This window comes from Lithobates pipiens, unplaced genomic scaffold, assembly GCF_037356315.1.
Source record: "Lithobates pipiens isolate NorthernLeopardFrog02 unplaced genomic scaffold, aLitPip1_a1.2 Scaffold_37, whole genome shotgun sequence".
NCBI lineage: Eukaryota > Metazoa > Chordata > Amphibia > Anura > Ranidae > Lithobates > Lithobates pipiens.
In genome coordinates, this window is record NW_027507825.1 from 1,410,442 (window position 1) to 1,429,809 (window position 19,368).

At 49.1% G+C, this 19,368-nt stretch overlaps 1 protein-coding gene across 1 annotated transcript in view; it reads left to right on the forward strand.

The window, feature by feature from the left end:
- The window catches only part of PPP2R5C (protein phosphatase 2 regulatory subunit B'gamma), a 78,294-nt gene that overhangs the window by 25,780 nt on the left and 33,146 nt on the right, over window positions 1-19,368 (forward strand). Inside the window, exons 5-9 of the mRNA XM_077466646.1 lie at window positions 47-106; window positions 1,615-1,723; window positions 5,183-5,236; window positions 7,732-7,902; window positions 13,215-13,342. Coding sequence (XP_077322772.1) covers window positions 47-106; window positions 1,615-1,723; window positions 5,183-5,236; window positions 7,732-7,902; window positions 13,215-13,342 — 522 coding nt within the window. The remainder of the gene's footprint in view (window positions 1-46; window positions 107-1,614; window positions 1,724-5,182; window positions 5,237-7,731; window positions 7,903-13,214; window positions 13,343-19,368) is intronic.

Genomic DNA, 19,368 nt, shown 5'->3' on the forward strand with positions numbered 1-19,368 from the left:
TCCTGACCCTTTTCTTCTTCTGATAATGTTTTATTATTTTTTTTAGGTTTATTTATGAAACGGAACATCACAACGGCATAGCGGAGCTCCTGGAAATCCTGGGAAGGTTGGTACCTCCGTTATCTCCTCCGTCCTCATCCACACACAGAGCAATCCTCCGACAAAGATTCCCGCACTTTACATCTTCAAATCGTTTTCCTGTGTGACATGACGATCGGGGGAGGGGGGGGGTGAAGCTGCTTCTTTTGTACATGTGCAGAGAAATCTCCACCCGCTCCTGTGGGGAGCAATCTGTCTCTTTCTGATACACATAGTAGATCTTCTCTCCATAGGGATGAATGGAGGTTATATGTCAACTTGGCCCCCCCCCCCCCCCCCTGCACGAATCGCCGTCATTGTACGTCGGGCGCGTACACGGCGATTTGTGGGGGCGTGCGCTCATGCACGAGCGAGGGGAGCCCACCAGCGGGTCTGGTGGACTCGATGTCTGCCAGCCACCGCGCAATCGCTCCAGGGACGGGCAGATCAGTGTAAACAAGCAGATCCCCGTTCTGTCAGGGGAGGAGAGCTAGTGATTAGGAACAGCGATCTCTCTCCTCCTCCAGTCAGTCCCCCTCCCCCCATGCTGATGGCCAATCTCATTTCTTGACGCCAGGACATTACAAGTACCCCTCCCCCCTCAAATGACCCCTTTTGGAAAGTAGACAGTCCAAGGTATTTAGTAAGAGGCAGTGGTCTGGTCAGGAAGGGGGGTAAAATCTGAAGCGGTTAATATTATAGATTTTTATTTTATTTTTTTGGTGCCATTTTTCGAAGAATTCAGTGACAGGTTCCCTTTAACAAGTAAAGCCTGCAGATCCCCTTGGAGGTGTGACAGGTGATTGGTGCACATTGGTTCTGCGGGGCTCCCCCCCCCCCCCAATCAGCGGCACGTCCCGCACAATGCAGCACAGACCGAGCATTGCTCTACAGGATCCGCCCCCTCTCCGCCAGGCCATCCAATCCAATGAATGGAATAATAATAGCAGCCAATGGCAGAGGGGGCAGCGCACACTATATAAAAGCGCTGGCAGCCTCTTCTCACTCACATCCCTCCAGGTCTGGGGAGTTGCTGTTTCGGGAAAGCTGCTTAAGAGTCTTTTTCTGTTCCCTCCAGTAAAACACATCTGGTGAGTACATCACCAAAAGGGGAGCAGGGTGCACCCTCCATGTATTAGTCTGCATGGAGGGGGGAGCAGGGTGCACCCTCGATGTATTAGTCTGCATGGAGGGGGGAGCAGGGTGCACCCTCCATGTATTAATCTGCATGGAGGGGGAGGGGAGCAGGGTGCACCCTCCATGTATTAGTCTGCATGGAGGGGGAGGGTATACTGTATACAGGGGGGTGTGGACTTTTTTTTTATTTCCACTGTAATGGCACTTCAGTAGGTGATGGGTAAATTGCGCAATTCTCTTTATCATCTATGGTCTGCCCTCCCCCCGTAGTAATGATCTGGATGGGGTGAGGAGGAGAGTTTTATATATAAGACTTGGGGGGGAAGAATATTTCTATTACAAGTCTGGAGGAGGTCCTCCGATGATTCTGATCCTCTCTCTGATTTTCTGTCTTTTCAGTATAATTAATGGCTTTGCCTTACCATTAAAAGAAGAGCACAAGATCTTCCTGCTGAAGGTGTTATTACCGTTACACAAAGTCAAGTCCCTCAGTGTCTACCATCCGCAGGTAAGTACTTCCCTTCGTGTCTCTAAATGTCGGGGGAGGGGCTTCACTCACAACTTTCCCCTTTCTAGGATTCCTGTAAGAGGATCGGCCCGCCTTAAAGGGATAGTTCACATATCCGTAATTATTATACAGGATTTATATGGCGCCAACAATTTACTCAGCGCTCTACAATATAAAAAGGAGACAATACAGATATAGTACAATAAAATACAAGAGGATGAAGAGGGCCCTGCTCAGAAGAGCTTACAATCTAATAAATGACGGCAGGCCACACGCTGATTTCTTCACTCAGAATACTTTTAGGGGACGCGGGGTCCACTTCACAGCTCTCTGAGCTCCAATCAAAGCTCCTGTCACCAAATAAAATGGTTACCTTACAGTCCTGTTCACACCTTCCTTGTGCTTTGCTTCACTTCAATAATAATCCCCCCCCCCCCCCCCCACGGCGCTTTCTTGTCGCTTTATCTCCAAAGCCTCCATAGAAGTCTATAACAACGCTCACTTGAAGCACCTGCAGCTTCTGAAAAGCTTTAATTCAGCTTTATCTTAGCTTTGGAGGTATTACAGGTATGAGATCTCATCACACACGCAGTATCTGCCACGATTATTAACCACTTCAGCCCCCAGAAGGTTTTACCCCCCCCCCCCCCTTTAATGACCAGGCCATTTTTTGCAACACAGCACTGCACCACTTTAACTGACAATTGTACACAAACAAAATTGTCGTCCTTCTCTCCCCACAAACAGAGATTTCTTTTGTTGGTATTTGATCACCTCTGCGGTTTTTATTTTTTGCGCTATAAACAAAAGAAAGCGACAATTGTGATTTTATTTTTTTTTTTTCTGCTATAATACAAATCCAAAAAATAAACGGACAAATGTATTCATCGGTTTAACCTTTTCTGCACCGCCCCACACATATATATTGCTCCTGCGCAAAATCGCGTACCTGTACGTGATTTCGTACACTAGGTTTGGGGGGGGGGGGGGGGGCGCGTGCGTTCCCTGCGACCTGCTCCTGCTGTGATTGGACACAACGAGAGCGAATCGGCAGGCCCGATATTCACCCCCCACCCCGCGATCCTTCTCTGGAGAGGCAGACCGCCGTTCTGAGAGAGGGGAAAAAAATCGAGATATTGTGTTTCTGCTAAGCAGATTGCGGTCTCCTCCCCCACACTTGGTTACTCCCAGGGACACATTTAACCCTTTGATCACCCCTGTTAACCCCTTCCTTGCCAGTGTCATCAATACGGTGACTGTGCATGTTTTTAGCACTGATCACTGTATTCGTATCACTCCTCCCCAAAAAAGTGTCGGGTGTTTGATTTCTCCTCCGCAATGTCGCACTCCTGCTAAAAAATTGATGATCGCCGCCATTGATATTAAAAAAAAAAAAATGAAATTAATAAAAAAAATTCCAGTATATATCCCATAGTTGGTAGGTGCTGTAACTTTTCTGAGAATCAATATACGCTCATTGGGATTTTTTTTTTTACCCAAAATATGTAGCAGAACACATATTGGCCTAAATTGATTAGTTTTTTTTTTTTCGAACTTATTGGATGTTTTATAGCAGCAAGTAAAAAAACATTTTTATTTTTTTTTTTCAAAATTGTTGCTTTTTTTTTGTTTATAGCGCAAAAAATAAACTCCGAGGCGATCAAATGCCACCAAAAGAAAGTTCTGTTTGTGGGGAAAAAAAGAACATAAATTGTATTTGAGTACAGTGCCGTGCAATTATCAGTTAAAGTATTGCAGTGCCGTATCGCAAAAAACGACCTGGTCATGGGGGGGGGTAAATTTTCCGGGGCTGAAGTGGTTAAAAAATAACGAACTTGATACTCGCTGGCTCCTTAATGGGTTTTGAACAGCGCAGCCCAGATCCTCCTTGGTTCCCTCTGTGGCGCTTCTGCCCCCCCCCCTCCCCCCTGCCGAGTGCCGCCACAGCATGTAGCTTCCTACGGGGGCACCGGAACCTCAGCTGTGTGTGTCCATTCAGACACAGAGCCCCCGACCCCTCTGTCTCCTCATTGGCTAACTGAGAGCAGCAGGAGCTAATGGCGCCACTACTGTGTCTCAGCCAATCAGGAGGGAGAGTCCCAGATAGTCGAGGCACAAGTGCAAATTGCTGGATAGAGATGAGGCTCAGGTAAGTGTTATGGGGGAGGGGCACACAAAAGGCTTTTTATCTTAATGCATAAAATGCACCTTCTGCCAAAAACACAGATAGAAGCGGTGGGCATTTTATTGTGTGTTAACGTCAAAGCAAAGTAGAGATGAGCCCTTATTGTGCCATCGGCAGGGCACAGCCACAGTCCCCAACCTTTCTGGGACCAGTTTCTGGACAGGTTCACAAGGGGGGGGCAATATTCATATAGTCTGTACTCAGCCCCCTTTCATACCACAGTCCCCCATTTATATCAATGTCCATAGCCCCCTTTACAGTGCCGTCCCCCTTTTTTTAAAGTAGTCCCACAGTGTCCTCAGCCCCCTTTACATTACAGTGCCCCTAGCAATCAGTTTCTTCTATCAGTGTGCCCCTTGCAGTCATGCCCCCCCCCCCCCCATTCCCTTATATCGCAGGACCCCATTCCAATCTCTACCTCCCCTACACAACTCAAGTGGCCGCACAGCAGGAGGTGAGCGGAGAACGCAGTCTGTGATGGTCCTGTCCGGACCGCAATCACCCCGAGCCTCCTGCCACGCGGCTTGGTCATCAACAGGCCATGGACTGGCACTGGTCACAGCCCCCGTGGTTGGGGACCCCTGGTGTGCAGCGTGTTTCCTCTGTAAGAACCGCCCCCCTCTCTGATGCATTTCACCTCATTGTTCTCTACAACTAAGTCTATTGTGGTGGAAAGCGCCAGGAGAGCCGTTTCCCATGGCGGGAACATGATGTCCAATGTCCGTGGTACAATAAAGTTTTTGGCGCTCGTTCGCTCTTCCTGTGCTCCATGTTTGGATTGCTGAAGCGCGAAATACGAAGTATTTTGGTGTCTGCGATGGCGGAAGAGGTGAGTAGTAAGTGGGTGGGCTTTACAGATACCGCTACTCTCCCCTGAATGGGCAACGGCAGAGGGCCCCTTTATTGTGTATCTAGAGCCCATATTGTCAGTTAGTTTTATTTTCTTGAGTGTTCCTGTTCTGAAGTGACAGGAAACCCCTCAACCAGCCGTCTATAGCAGAGGAAGCCTTCCCAACGCGTTCTGGTGACACATCTTGGATTTGTCATTCCTGTCCTGATAACGATAATCCACAACTAACGGAGGGGGGAGGGGGAATCTTCCCAGCGGAGGGCGAGTCGGTGTAGGGTGACCCTATAAATGGTTTCAACTATTGGTTAAAAAAAGAGCAGAATTATTGTAAGATTGATGTGTTCTGACCACAAATGTATCTCCATTGTGATCAGATTTCTGTTCCATTGTCACTATTAATGCCGATTTGTTTGTTTTCTTCCAGCTGGCGTATTGTGTAGTTCAGTTTTTAGAGAAGGACAGCACCCTGACCGAGCCGGTAAGATGATCATAATATGTCATTCTCCCCCCTGACCACCAATGTAAGGAACATTCTCCCCCCTGACCACCAATGTAAGGAACATTCTTCTCACTGATCACCAATGTAAGGAACGTTCTTCTCACTGATCACCAATGTAAGGAACATTCTTCTCACTGATCACCAATGTAAGGAACATTCTTCTCACTGATCACCAATGTAAGGAACATTCTTCCCACTGATCACCAATGTAAGGAACATTCTTCCCACCGATCACCAATGTAAGGAACATTCTTCTCACTGATCACCAATGTAAGGAACATTCTTCCCACTGATCACCAATGTCACCAATGTAAGGAACATTCTCCCCCCTGACCCCCCAATGTATGGAACATTCTTTCCCACTGATCACCAATGTAAGGTCACCAATGTAAGGAACATTCTCCCCACTGACCCCCAATGTAAGGAACATTCTTCCCACTGATCACCAATGTAAGGAACATTCTTCTCACTGATCACCAATGTAAGGAACATTCTTCCCACTGATCACCAATGTAAGGAACATTCTTCCCACCGATCACCAATGTAAGGAACATTCTTCTCACTGATCACCAATGTAAGGAACATTCTTCCTCACTGATCACCAATGTAAGGAACATTCTTCTCACTGATCACCAATGTAAGGATCATTCTTCTCACTGATCACCAATGTAAGGAACATTCTTCTCACTGATCACCAATGTAAGGAGCATTCTTCTCCACTGATCACCAATGTAAGGAACATTCTTCCCACTGATCACCAATGTAAGGAACATTCTTCTCACTGATCACCAATGTAAGGAACATTCTTCCCACTGATCACCAATGTAAGGAACATTCTTCTCACTGATCACCAATGTAAGGAACATTCTTCTCACTGATCACCAATGTAAGGAACATTCTTCTCACTGATCACCAATGTAAGGAACATTCTTCTCACTGATCACCAATGTAAGGAACATTCTTCTCACTGATCACCAATGTAAGGAACATTCTTCTCACTGATCACCAATGTAAGGAACATTCTTCCTCCACTGATCACCAATGTAAGGAACATTCTTCTCACTGATCACCAATGTAAGGAACATTCTTCCCACTGATCACCAATGTAAGGAACATTCTTCCCACTGATCACCAATGTAAGGAACATTCTTCTCACTGATCACCAATGTAAGGATCATTCTTCTCACTGATCACCAATGTAAGGAACATTCTTCTCACTGATCACCAATGTAAGGAACATTCTTCCCACTGATCACCAATGTAAGGATCATTCTTCCCACTGATCACCAATGTAAGGAACATTCTTCTCACTGATCACCAATGTAAGGAACATTCTTCTCACTGATCACCAATGTAAGGAACATTCTTCTCACCGATCACCAATGTAAGGAACATTCTTCTCACTGATCACCAATGTAAGGAACATTCTTCCCACTGATCACCAATGTAAGGAACATTCTTCTCACTGATCACCAATGTAAGGAACATTCTTCTCACTGATCACCAATGTAAGGAACATTCTTCCCACCGATCACCAATGTAAGGAACATTCTTCCCACTGATCACCAATGTAAGGATCATTCTTCTCACTGATCACCAATGTAAGGAACATTCTTCTCACTGATCACCAATGTAAGGAACATTCTTCTCACTGATCACCAATGTAAGGAACATTCTTCTCACTGATCACCAATGTAAGGAACATTCTTCTCACTGATCACCAATGTAAGGAACATTCTTCCCACTGATCACCAATGTAAGGAACATTCTTCTCACTGATCACCAATGTAAGGAACATTCTTCTCACTGATCACCAATGTAAGGAACATTCTTCTCACTGATCACCAATGTAAGGAACATTCTTCTCACTGATCACCAATGTAAGGAACATTCTTCTCACTGATCACCAATGTAAGGAACATTCTTCCCACTGATCACCAATGTAAGGAACATTCTTCCCACTGATCACCAATGTAAGGAACATTCTTCTCACTGATCACCAATGTAAGGAACACTCTTCTCACTGATCACCAATGTAAGGAACATTCTTCTCACTGATCACCAATGTAAGGAACATTCTTCTCACTGATCACCAATGTAAGGAACATTCTTCCCACTGATCACCAATGTAAGGAACATTCTTCTCACTGATCACCAATGTAAGGAACATTCTTCTCACTGATCACCAATATAAGGAACATTCTTCTCACTGATCACCAATGTAAGGAACATTCTTCTCACTGATCACCAATGTAAGGAACATTCTTCCCACTGATCACCAATGTAAGGAACATTCTTCTCACTGATCACCAATGTAAGGAACATTCTTCTCACTGATCACCAATTCGTCTCTCTAACCACCTTAGATTGGAGGAGATCTGTTTCATAGAAAGCACAGACAGTCCTTCTTTCAGATGCTGATCATAGGGGGTTCCAGTGTTTTCCTCTCATTTGGGGTCTGTGTTCTCTCGCAGGTGGTGATGGCTCTGTTGAAGTATTGGCCGAAGACTCACAGTCCTAAGGAAGTCATGTTTTTAAATGAACTAGAGGAAATTTTAGACGTCATAGAACCTTCGGAATTTGTGAAAGTCATGGAGCCGCTCTTCCGGCAGCTCGCCAAATGTGTGTCCAGCCCGCATTTCCAGGTACGTCGCCATTCCTGATATCTTCACAGCATTTCTCCCTCCCTTGCAGTATAAGGGGTGCAGCGCGGTCTGCGTTTTGCCATGTGGATTTTTAATGTTTTAAGGTGAAAATCTCAGATCTGAGATAAACACTCACCCCCCCCCCCCCCCCCCACAAAATGTCAGCTATTTGCACTTTTGATCTCACTTATGCTAATTGACAATAACTCTGAGTTACTACCCCACACTCACCATTGTGTACCCCGAATAGTACATACCAGTGTGCCTCCTTTTTTCAAATGCAGCATCTGCTCCCATTACTCATGCAGTATTGGGGGGGGGGGGGGGGGGGTCGCTCTGCACAAAAAATAAATGCTGACTCCTTGATCTCCATCCTGCTTTTTGCAGACACTACGATTGTGTGCCCCCTAGTGGCTGCCCCGGGCCATTAAAATTGCACTCAAGAGCGGTACATTCCTTCCTCTAGGTGCACAGTTTAAAAAGCCCAGAACACTCCCCAGGGGGCCCACAGTTGTAGCATCCAGCCATTCCTGCAATTGTCAGGATGGGGGTGGGGGGGATTGGGGGGCCAGCAGTACGTTTAATTGGGAGCCGCTTCAGCATTGGAAAAGGGGGAGCTCCGGTATGTACTGCTCAGGGGATATAAAGTTCCACGGAGGGATTTTTGGATAATGTTTTCTTGTTACATTCTCTGTTTTTTAACACTGTTACAGTATCAAGAAGAAGCACAATGCCGTCTCCAGGCTGAGGGCCAACTCTTTATTTATTTTTGGATTGGTCCCCCCTCCCCCCACAGAGGAAAGAGTAAGTTTGCCCACTTACAGAGAAATGAAGGTTCTATTATTGTTATCAGAGGTGTATTTTATATGATAGAGACAGAATATCAACCAAAAACCCAGACAGAAACACACAATACAAATGGAATGGACTACAAGACCATCAGCAAGAAGCTTGGTGAGAGGAGACGAGTGCCGGAGAGATTATTCACAAATGGAGGAAATACAAAATAACCATCAATTGTCCTCAGTCTGGAGCTCCATGGAAGATTTCTCCTCATGGGGTGAGGATGGTCATGAGAAAAGTGAGGGATCCGCCCAGAACTACATGGGAGGAGCTTGTGAAGGATCTCAAGGCAGTTGGGACCACAGTCACCAAACACACCATTGGTGACACAATACACCACCATGGATTGAAATCCTGCAGCACCCGCAAGGTCCCCCTCCTCAGGAAGACACATGTACAGGTCCCCCTCCTCAGGAAGACACATGTACAGGTCCCCTCCTCAGGAAGACACATGTACAGGTCCCCCTCCTCAGGAAGACACATGTACAGGTCCCCCTCCTCAGGAAGACACATGTACAGGTCCCCCTCCTCAGGAAGACACATGTACAGGTCCCCCTCCTCAGGAAGACACATGGACAGGTCCTCCTCCTCAGGAAGACACGTGTACAGGTCCCCCTCCTCAGGAAAGACACATGTACAGGTCCCCCCTCCTCAGGAAGAGACATGTACAGGTCCCCCTCCTCAGGAAGACACATGTACAGGTCCCCCTCCTCAGGAAGACACATGTACAGGTCCCCCTCCTCAGGAAGACACATGGACAGGTCCCCCTCCTCAAGAAGACACATGTACAGGTCCCCCTCCCTCAGGAAGACACATGTACAGGTCCCCCCTCCTCAGGAAGACACATGGACAGGTCCCCCTCCTCGGGAAGACACATGTACAGGTCCCCCTCCTCAGGAAGACACATGTACAGGTCCCCCTCCTCAGGAAGACAGATGTACAGGTCCCCCTCCTCAGGAAGACACATGTACAGGTCCCCCTCCTCAGGAAGACACATGACAGGTCCCCCTCCTCAGGAAGACACATGGACAGGTCCCCCTCCTCAGGAAGACACGTGTACAGGTCCCCCTCCTCAGGAAGACACGTGTACAGGTCCCCCCTCCTCAGGAAGACACATGTACAGGTCCCCCTCCTCAGGAAGACACATGTACAGGTCCCCCTCCTCAGGAAGACACATGTACAGGTCCCCCTCCTCAGGAAGACACATGGACAGGTCCTCCTCCTCAAGAAGACACATGTACAGGTCCCCCTCCTCAGGAAGACACATGTACAGGTCCCCCTCCTCAGGAAGACACATGGACAGGTCCCCCTCCTCGGGAAGACACATGTACAGGTCCCCCTCCTCAGGAAGACACATGTACAGGTCCCCCTCCTCGGGAAGACACATGGACAGTCCCCCTCCTCGGGAAGACACATGTACAGGTCCCCCTCCTCAGGAAGACACATGTACAGGTCCTCCTCCTCAGGAAGACACATGGACAGGTCCCCCTGAATTTTGCCAATGAAAATCTAAATGATTCAGAGAAGGATTGGGGAGAAAGTTCTGTGGTCAGATGAGACCAAAATTCATCCCTTTGGTATTAACTCGACTCGCTGTGTGTGGAGGAAGAAAAATGGTGACTATGACCGTAAGAACACCATCCCTACAGTCACACACGGAGGTGGGAACATGAACACCATCCCTACAGTCACACACGGAGTTGGGAACATGAACACCATCCCTACAGTCACACACGGAGGGGGAACATGAACACCATCCCTACAGTCACACACGGAGGTGGGAACATGAACACCATCCCTACAGTCACACACGGAGGTGGGAACATGAACACCATCCCTACAGTCACACACGGAGGTGGGGACTATGAACACCATCCCTACAGTCACACACGGAGGTGGGAACATGAACACCATCCCTACAGTCACACACGGAGTTGGGAACATGAACACCATCCCTACAGTCACACACGGAGGGGGAACATGAACACCATCCCTACAGTCACACACGGAGGGGGAACATGAACACCATCCCTACAGTCACACACGGAGGTGGGAACATGAACACCATCCCTACAGTCACACACGGAGGTTGGGAACATGAACACCCATCCCTACAGTCACACACAGAGGGGGAACATGAACACCATCCCTACAGTCACACACGGAGGTGGGAACATGAACACCATCCCTACAGTCACACACGGAGGGGGGAACATGATGATTTGGGGCTGTTTCTCTGATAAAGGTCCAGGCTAACTTTGCCACATTAAGGGGCCAATGGATGGGGCCATGTATTGTAAAATCTTGGAGGAGAACCTTCTTCCCTCAGCCAGAACACTGAAGATGGGTCATGGATGGGTCTTCTAGCATGGCAATGATCCAAAACATACCACCAAGGCAACAAAGGAGTGGCTCAAGAAATACACATTACGGTCATGGAGTGTCCTAGCCAGTCTCCAGACCTTAATCCTATAGAAAATTTATGGAGGAGCTGAAATTTCGAGTTGCCAAGTGACAGCCAAGAAACCTTTAAAATATTAGTCCAACCTAAAACTAAAATTCCTGCTTCTAAAAAAAAAAAAATCCGTATACATACCTTTTTTGAAACCGATCTGACCCGATCTCCTGTGGTGGAAGCTCTGCAGAGGACACAGCCGACAACGTCTGTGAAATGAATGGGAAGTGACGTCACCCAGAGACCTACTATGGGGCTCCCTTTGTCAGACGCGTCCTCTGCACCCTCCTCTTCAGAGAAGCCGGGGCTGACAGCTCAGCGTGGGATCGGGTCAGAGCGGCTAAAGAATAGGTAGGTATTCTGATTTTTTTTTTTCTTCACAGGGCTAGGTAGGTTAATGCTCGATCGCGGGTGTCTGTAGATGCAGGGATTTTAGTTTTAGGCTGGACTTCTACTTTAAGGATTTAGAGAAGATCTGTAGAGAAGAGAAGAGAAAATCCCTCCTGAGATGTGTGGAAACCTCATCACCACCTACAAGAAACGTCTGACCTCTGTGATCACCAACAAGGGTTTCTCCACCAACTACTAAGGGGATCAAATACTTATTTTACTCACTGAACTCCATTTATAACATTTGTATTGTGTGTTTTTTCTGGATTTTTGGTTGATATTCTGTCTCCATCATATAAAATACACCTCTGATAACAATTATAGACCCTTCATTTCTATGTAATTGGGCAAAACCTACACAATCTTCAAGAGAGACGATCGTTATTTTCCCCTCTGTAGATGGTTGAGGGTTTTCACTTTCATCTAGTGTGTTACGTTTGGGACAACTCGGCACAAAAAGTTATCAGATACTATAGGTGGCCAACTTGCATTGAGCATTAAAAGTAGGGTGGTAATAGCCCCCAGAACTGTCTAGCAGTGCCTTTCACATAGCTGTTTGTCTATAGATGGGTATGGTGTATGACCTGGGGGTATAGTAGTGGGGGTGAATTGGGGTGTCGGTAGGTATGATCTGGTGGTATAGTAGTGGGCATGGATTGGGTTGTCTGTAGGTAGGTATGATGTATGACCTGGTGGTATAGTAGTGGGGGGTGGATTGGGGTGGCCTATAGGTAGGTATGGTGTATGACCCGGTGGTGTAGTATTGGTGTTTGGATTGGGGTGTCTATAGGTAGGTATGGTGTATGACCCGGTGGTATAGTAGTGGGGGTGGATTGGGGTGTCTATAGGTAGGTGTGGTATAGTAGTGGGGGTGAATTGGGTTGACTGTAGGTAGGTATGATGTATGACCTGGTGGTATAGTAATGGGGGGTGAATTGGGGTGTCTATAGGTAGGTATGGTGTATGACCTGGTGGGTATAGTATTGGGGGTGGATTGGAGTGTCTAGGTAGGTATTGTGTAGGACCCGGTGGTGTAGTATTGGTGTTTGGATTGGGGTGTCTATAGGTAGGTATGGTGTATGACTCGGTGGGTATAATATTGGGGTGTCTATAGGTAGGTATGGTGTATGACTCGGTGGGTATAATATTGGGGTGTCTATAGGTAGGTATGGTGTATGACTCGGTGGGTATAATATTGGGGTGTCTATAGGTAGGTATGGTGTATGACCTGGTGGGTATAATATTGGGGTGTCTATAGGTAGGTATGGTGTATGACCTGGTGTGTATAATATTGGGGTGTCTATAGGTAGGTATGGTGTATGACCTGGTGGGTATAATATTGGGGTGTCTATAGGTAGGTATGGTGTATGACTCGGTGGGTATAATATTGGGGTGTCTATAGGTAGGTATGGTGTATGACTCGGTGGGTATAATATTGGGGTGTCTATAGGTAGGTATGGTGTAAAGGTGATGTTGCAATAGTTGGGGGTAGATTGGGGGAGTTCCTCTGTAATGTAACCCGCACTCACCCCCTTCATGTTTGTTTTGTTATTTCCCCCCTTTTACCTGTAGAGGAAATGAAGGTGAATATTCGGGGGGTTTTAACGCTCCTGTGTTGTTTCAGGTGGCGGAACGAGCGTTATATTATTGGAATAACGAATACATCATGAGCCTCATCAGTGATAACGCAGCTAAAATCCTCCCCATTATGTTCCCGTCGTTGTACCGCAACTCCAAGACACATTGGAACAAGTAAGAGGAGCGTTTCCTGGATGAAGGTCTATGAACGTTCGGGGTCATGGTTCAGTTGGTTGGTGGTCACATTCATAGCCGGGTCCTCCAGGTGGCTTCCACAGTTCCTTGTCGGGTGACCCGCAGTGCTTTTAGAATCCTTTGTCACCTATTTCATGATTGTTTGTAGATCTAGTAAAACAAAGATACAGAAGCTCCTCCCCCTTTTCTCATCTTCATAACACAAGGGAGAGATGCTCTGCAGAGCTCGGTGATTACATTGCTTGGGATCTCAGGGCAGCATTGTCCTCACTGCAGAACGTTGGGGGCACTCTGGATTTCTGGCAGGATTGTCTGGGATTCTTCTATAATTATTGTTAAGAGACGAAATTGAAACCTTGTGAAATATCTTGCAGGTGTTTTTGTTTTTTATGTTGTGCCGTACATGCATGTATATATCAGGCCCTACAATGTGCCACGTGTCCAGGGAAGCCCCCTCTGGGCCGTCTCTGATTAGCGTGTCGGTGGGCTTTTTTTTGCACAGTATACAAGTCTATGGGGGAGCAAAGCCAGCCTGATGGTCAGATGTGCCGATCAATGAATTCTGACCCATACCATCCCCCAAATCCCACCCACACAGACCCCTATAGAGGCATAAGCCCCGCCTCTGTGAGGACAAGCCTTCCCAGTCCCCTGACAACCAGATCATAAATAATACTTTAAGGGGGAAGTTCACCTTTTCACAAAAAATGTAAAAGGAAACCAGTGCCTTGAAAAAGTATTCATACCCCCTGACATTCCCCACATTTTGTTACAACCAAAACCATAAATGTATTTTATTGGGATTTTATGTGATGGACCAACAAAGTGTCACATAATTGTGAAGTGGAAGGAAAATGATAAATGATACAAATAAATCTGTGAAAAGTGTGGGGGAGGGGCATTTGTATGGCGCCCCCCGGAGGCAATACTTTGTAGAACCCCCTTTCTCTACAAGTCTTTTTGGGGGTGTCTCTACCAGCTTTGCCCATCTAGAGAGGACATTTCTGCCCATTCTTCTTCTGTGTAAAATATCTCAAGCTCTGTCAGATTGGATGGAGAGCGTCTGTGATCAGCAATTTTCAAGTCTGGCCACAGATTCTCAATGGGATTTAGGTCTGGACTGTGACTGGGCCATTCTAACACATGAATATGCTTTGATGTAAACCATTCCATTGTAGCTCTGGCTGGATGTTTCGGGTCGTTGTCCTGCTGGGAGGTGTATATAGTGGAACCAATTGCCTCCAGAAATCACCTAATTAGTAAATAGAGTCCACCTGTGTGTCATTTAATCTCAGTATAAATACAGCTGTTCTGTGAAGCCCTCTGAGGTTTGTTAGAGAACCTTAGTGAACAAACGGCATCATGAAGGCCAAGGAACACACCAGGCAGGTCAGGGATAAAGTTGTAGAGAAGTATAAAGCAGGGTTGGGTTATAATAAAATCTCCCAAGCTTTGACCATCTCACGGAGCTCTGTTCAATCCATCATCGGAAAATGGAAAGAGTATGGGCACAACCGCAAACCTACCAAGACACGGCCGTCCACCTAAACTGACCGGGCCGGGCAAGGAGAGCATTCATCAGAGAAGAGCCAAGAGGTCCATGGTAACTCTGGAGGAGCTGCAGAGATCCACAGCTCAGGGGGGAGAATCTGTCCACAGGACAACTATTAGTCGTCTCTCCACAAATCTGCCCTTTATGGAAGAGTGACAAGAAGAAAGACATTGGAGAAAGAAAGTCATAAGAAGTCCTGTTTGTAGTTTGTGAGAAGCCATGTGGGGGAGGGGGCAGCAAACATGTGGAAGAAGGTGATCTGGTCAGAGGAGACCAAAATTCTACTTTATGGCCTAAAAACAAAACGCTATGTGTGGGGGAAACTAACACTGCCCATCCCCCGAACACACCATCCCCACCGTGAGACATGGTGGTGGCAGCATCATGTGGTGGGGATGGTTTTCTTCAGCAGGGACAGGGAAGCTGGTCAGAGTTGATGGGAAGATGGATGGAGACAAATACAGGACAATCTTAGAAGAAAACCTGTTAGAGTCGGCAGAAGACTTGAGACCGGGGTGGAGGTTCCCCTTCCAGCAGGACAACGACCCGAAACATCCAGCCAGAGCTACAATGGAATGGTTTACATCAAAGCATATTCATGTGTTAGAATGACCCAGTCACAGTCCAGACCTAAATCCCATCGAGAATCTGTGGCAAGACTTGAAAATTGCTGATCACAGACGCTCTCCATCCAATCTGACAGAGCTTGAGATATTTTACACAGAAGAAGAATGGGCAGAAATGTCCTCTCTAGATGTGCAAAGCTGGTAGAGACACCCCCAAAAAGACTTGTAGAGAAAGGGGGTTCTACAAAGTATTGACTCCGGGGGGCGCCATACAAATGCCCCTCCCCCACACTTTTCACATATTTATTTGTATAATTTTCCTTCCACTTCACAATTATGTGACACTTTGTGTTGGTCCATCACATAAAATCCCAATAAAATCCATTTATGTTTTTGGTTGTAAAAAAATGTGGGAAATTTATAGGGGTATGGATAATTTTTCAAGGCGCTGTAATTCCAAATGTGGTTGTATCTCGGCTGCTGTTCTGCTGTCTAACCTTCTAGTCCACTACATGTTCAACAATGTCATCCTTTAGGCCTCATTCACACAGATGTACTACAGAGTACACCCATGGGAGGGCCAAGCTTGCCCACATAGGGATGTACAGGTGTTTCATGCATCCCCATGCAGGCTGTCCCATTCATATCAATTGGGATGCAGCATCTGTACAGACACATGGTCCCGATTGGGTGTGTGGCCCTGAACACCGTGTGAGTTGAGGGACGCGCACCCACACGGCTCTGGGCATAGTGGATGTGTCCCAACTGACACGAATAGGACTGCCTGCATGGGGAAGCATCAAACAGCCGTACTTGTGGGGCGCCCCTGTGGAGCTCCCGTACCATACTTGTGGGACGCCCCCGTACCGTACTTGTGGGACGCCCCCGTACCGTACTTGTGGGACGCCCCCGTACCGTACTTGTGGGACGCCCCCGTACCGCACTTGTGGGACAGCCCCCGTACCGCACTTGTGGGACAGCCCCCGTACCGCACTTGTGGGACGCCCCCGTACCGCACTTGTGGGACGCCCCCGTACCGTACTTGTGGGACGCCCCCGTACCGTACTTGTGGGACAGCCCCCGTACCGTACTTGTGGGACAGCCCCCGTACCGCACTTGTGGGACAGCCCCCGTACCGCACTTGTGGGACAGCCCCCGTACCGCACTTGTGGGACAGCCCCCGTACCGCACTTGTGGGACAGCCCCCGTACCGCACTTGTGGGACAGCCCCCGTACCGCACTTGTGGGACAGCCCCCGTACCGCACTTGTGGGACGCCCCCGTACCGTACTTGTGGGACGCCCCCGTACCGTACTTGTGGGACAGCCCCCGTACCGTACTTGTGGGACAGCCCCCGTACCGCACTTGTGGGACAGCCCCCGTACCGCACTTGTGGGACAGCCCCCGTACCGCACTTGTGGGACAGCCCCCGTACCGCACTTGTGGGACAGCCCCCGTAGCGCACTTGTGGGACAGCCCCCCGTAGCGCACTTGTGGGACAGCCCCCCGTAGCGCACTTGTGGGACAGCCCCCCGTAGCGCACTTGTGGGACAGCCCCCCGTAGCGCACTTGTGGGACAGCCCCCCGTAGCGCACTTGTGGGACAGCCCCCCGTAGCGCACTTGTGGGACAGCCCCCCGTAGCGCACTTGTGGGACAGCCCCCCGTAGCGCACTTGTGGGACAGCCCCCCGTAGCGCACTTGTGGGACAGCCCCCCGTAGCGCACTTGTGGGACAGCCCCCCGTAGCGCACTTGTGGGACAGCCCCCCGTAGCGCACTTGTGGGACAGCCCCCCGTAGCGCACTTGTGGGACAGCCCCCCGTAGCGCACTTGTGGGACAGCCCCCCGTAGCGCACTTGTGGGATTCCTGTGTGAACAAGGCCTTAAAGTCTATCTAAAGGCTGTCTTTGTTTTGGATAGACCAGTGAGCGGATATAAACCCCGGTCAGGATTTTATTGCCCTCTGCCCTCACTGGGGGCGATTCACCTGAATTGTCTTGGTGAGCATTATCACTGAGACTGAAAACAAAGGAAAGTCCAAAGTTTGATCTGTCATCAGAACAAGAATGGAGAGAAATCTTCCAATTCTCCATTTATACTGGAGACAATGAAGAGGGAATGTATATGGAATGGAGGAGCACTGAAGGACGGTGTGGTCAGGACCGGAGCCGGGCTTTTCCTGCACTGAGGACCTCTAGAGATCAGCTGATGTACAACATATCCCTGCAATATGAAGGGCAGAGAGAGATTCCCTCACCGGGTTCTATTGAAAACCTTCTCAAGATTGTGATTTTTATAATCTGACATGAAAGCATTTCTTCTACTCCTCCATCATCTGTTGCAGGCCCCCCCCCCCCCCATCCTGGGGTCCCGGCTCTCCGTAGCTGGAGGGTTACTTGGCCGCTGCCGTCATCCAGGAACTCTGGTCAGGAAGAGACACTAATTGGCTGGCTCTGCCGAAACACATTTCCTGGATAATGACCGGGGGGCCACATCCTCCTCCTGCCGGGCCCAGTGCCAGAGGGAGCCTGGAGGAGTTATTAGGTCACCAAAAACAAGAAAAATCCTTTAGTGGCGGGTTGCTTTTTAGGGGAGGAGGAGGAGTGTGGTCAGAGTTTAGGTCTGTTTTTTGGGGGTCAGAGACTCGCTTAGGGATTCCTTGATCAGGATGACGGCTCCTTTAAGGACCAGTTCACCCCATGTGCCGTCCAGTGTGTTTTTCTGCTTTAAAAAATGTGCATGGATAATACAGAGCACCCGGAAAGTATTCACAGCGCTTCACTTTTTACACATTTTGTTATGTTGCAGCCTTATTACACAATGGATTAAATTCATTATTTTCCTCCAAAATTCTACAAATAATCCCCAATAATGACAAAGTGAGAGAAGTTTGTTTGAAGTCTCTGCAAATTTATTAAGAAGAAAAAAATAAATCCCCTGTATATAAGTATCACAGGCTCCCTCCCCTGTACGTAGGTGTCGCGGGCCCCTCCCCTGTACGTAGGTGTCGCGGGCCCCTCCCCTGTCCGTAGGGGTCGCGGGCCCCTCCCCTGTACGTAGGTGTCGCGGGCCCCTCCCCTGTCCGTAGGGGTCGCGGGCCCCTCCCCTGTACGTAGGTGTCGCGGGCCCCTCCCCTGTCCGTAGGGGTCGCGGGCCCCTCCCCTGTACGTAGGTGTCGCGGGCCCCTCCCCTGTACGTAGGTGTTGCGGGCCCCTCCCCTGTACGTAGGTGTCGCGGGCCCCTCCCCTGTCCGTAGGGGTCGCGGGCCCCCTCCCCTGTCCGTAGGGGTCGCGGGCCCCTCCCCTGTCCGTAGGGGTCGCGGGCCCCTCCCCTGTCCGTAGGGGTCGCGGGCCCCTCCCCTGTCCGTAGGGGTCGCGGGCCCCTCCCCTGTCCGTAGGTGTCGCGGGCCCCTCCCCTGTACGTAGGTGTCGCGGGCCCCTCCCCTGTCCGTAGGGGTCGCGGGCCCCTCCCCTGTCCGTAGGTGTCGCGGGCCCCTCCCCTGTACGTAGGTGTCGCGGGCCCCTCCCCTGTCCGTAGGGGTCGCGGGCCCCTCCCCTGTCCGTAGGGGTCGCGGGCCCCTCCCCTGTCCGTAGGGGTCGCGGGCCCCTCCCCTGTCCGTAGGTGTCGCGGGCCCCTCCCCTGTCCGTAGGTGTCGCGGGCCCCTCCCCTGTACGTAGGGGTCGCGGGCCCCTCCCTGTACGTAGGGGTCGCGGGCCCCTCCCCTGTACGTAGGGGTCGCGGGCCCCTCCCATGTTTTGTGGGGGGGAAAAGTAGAACATGCTGCATTTTTTTCTGCACTGAACAAACGCAGTAATGTCCTTAAGGTAAAAGAAGGGGAAAATGCATCGGAAAACATACAAAACGCACATGAAGACATCTGGACTGCGTT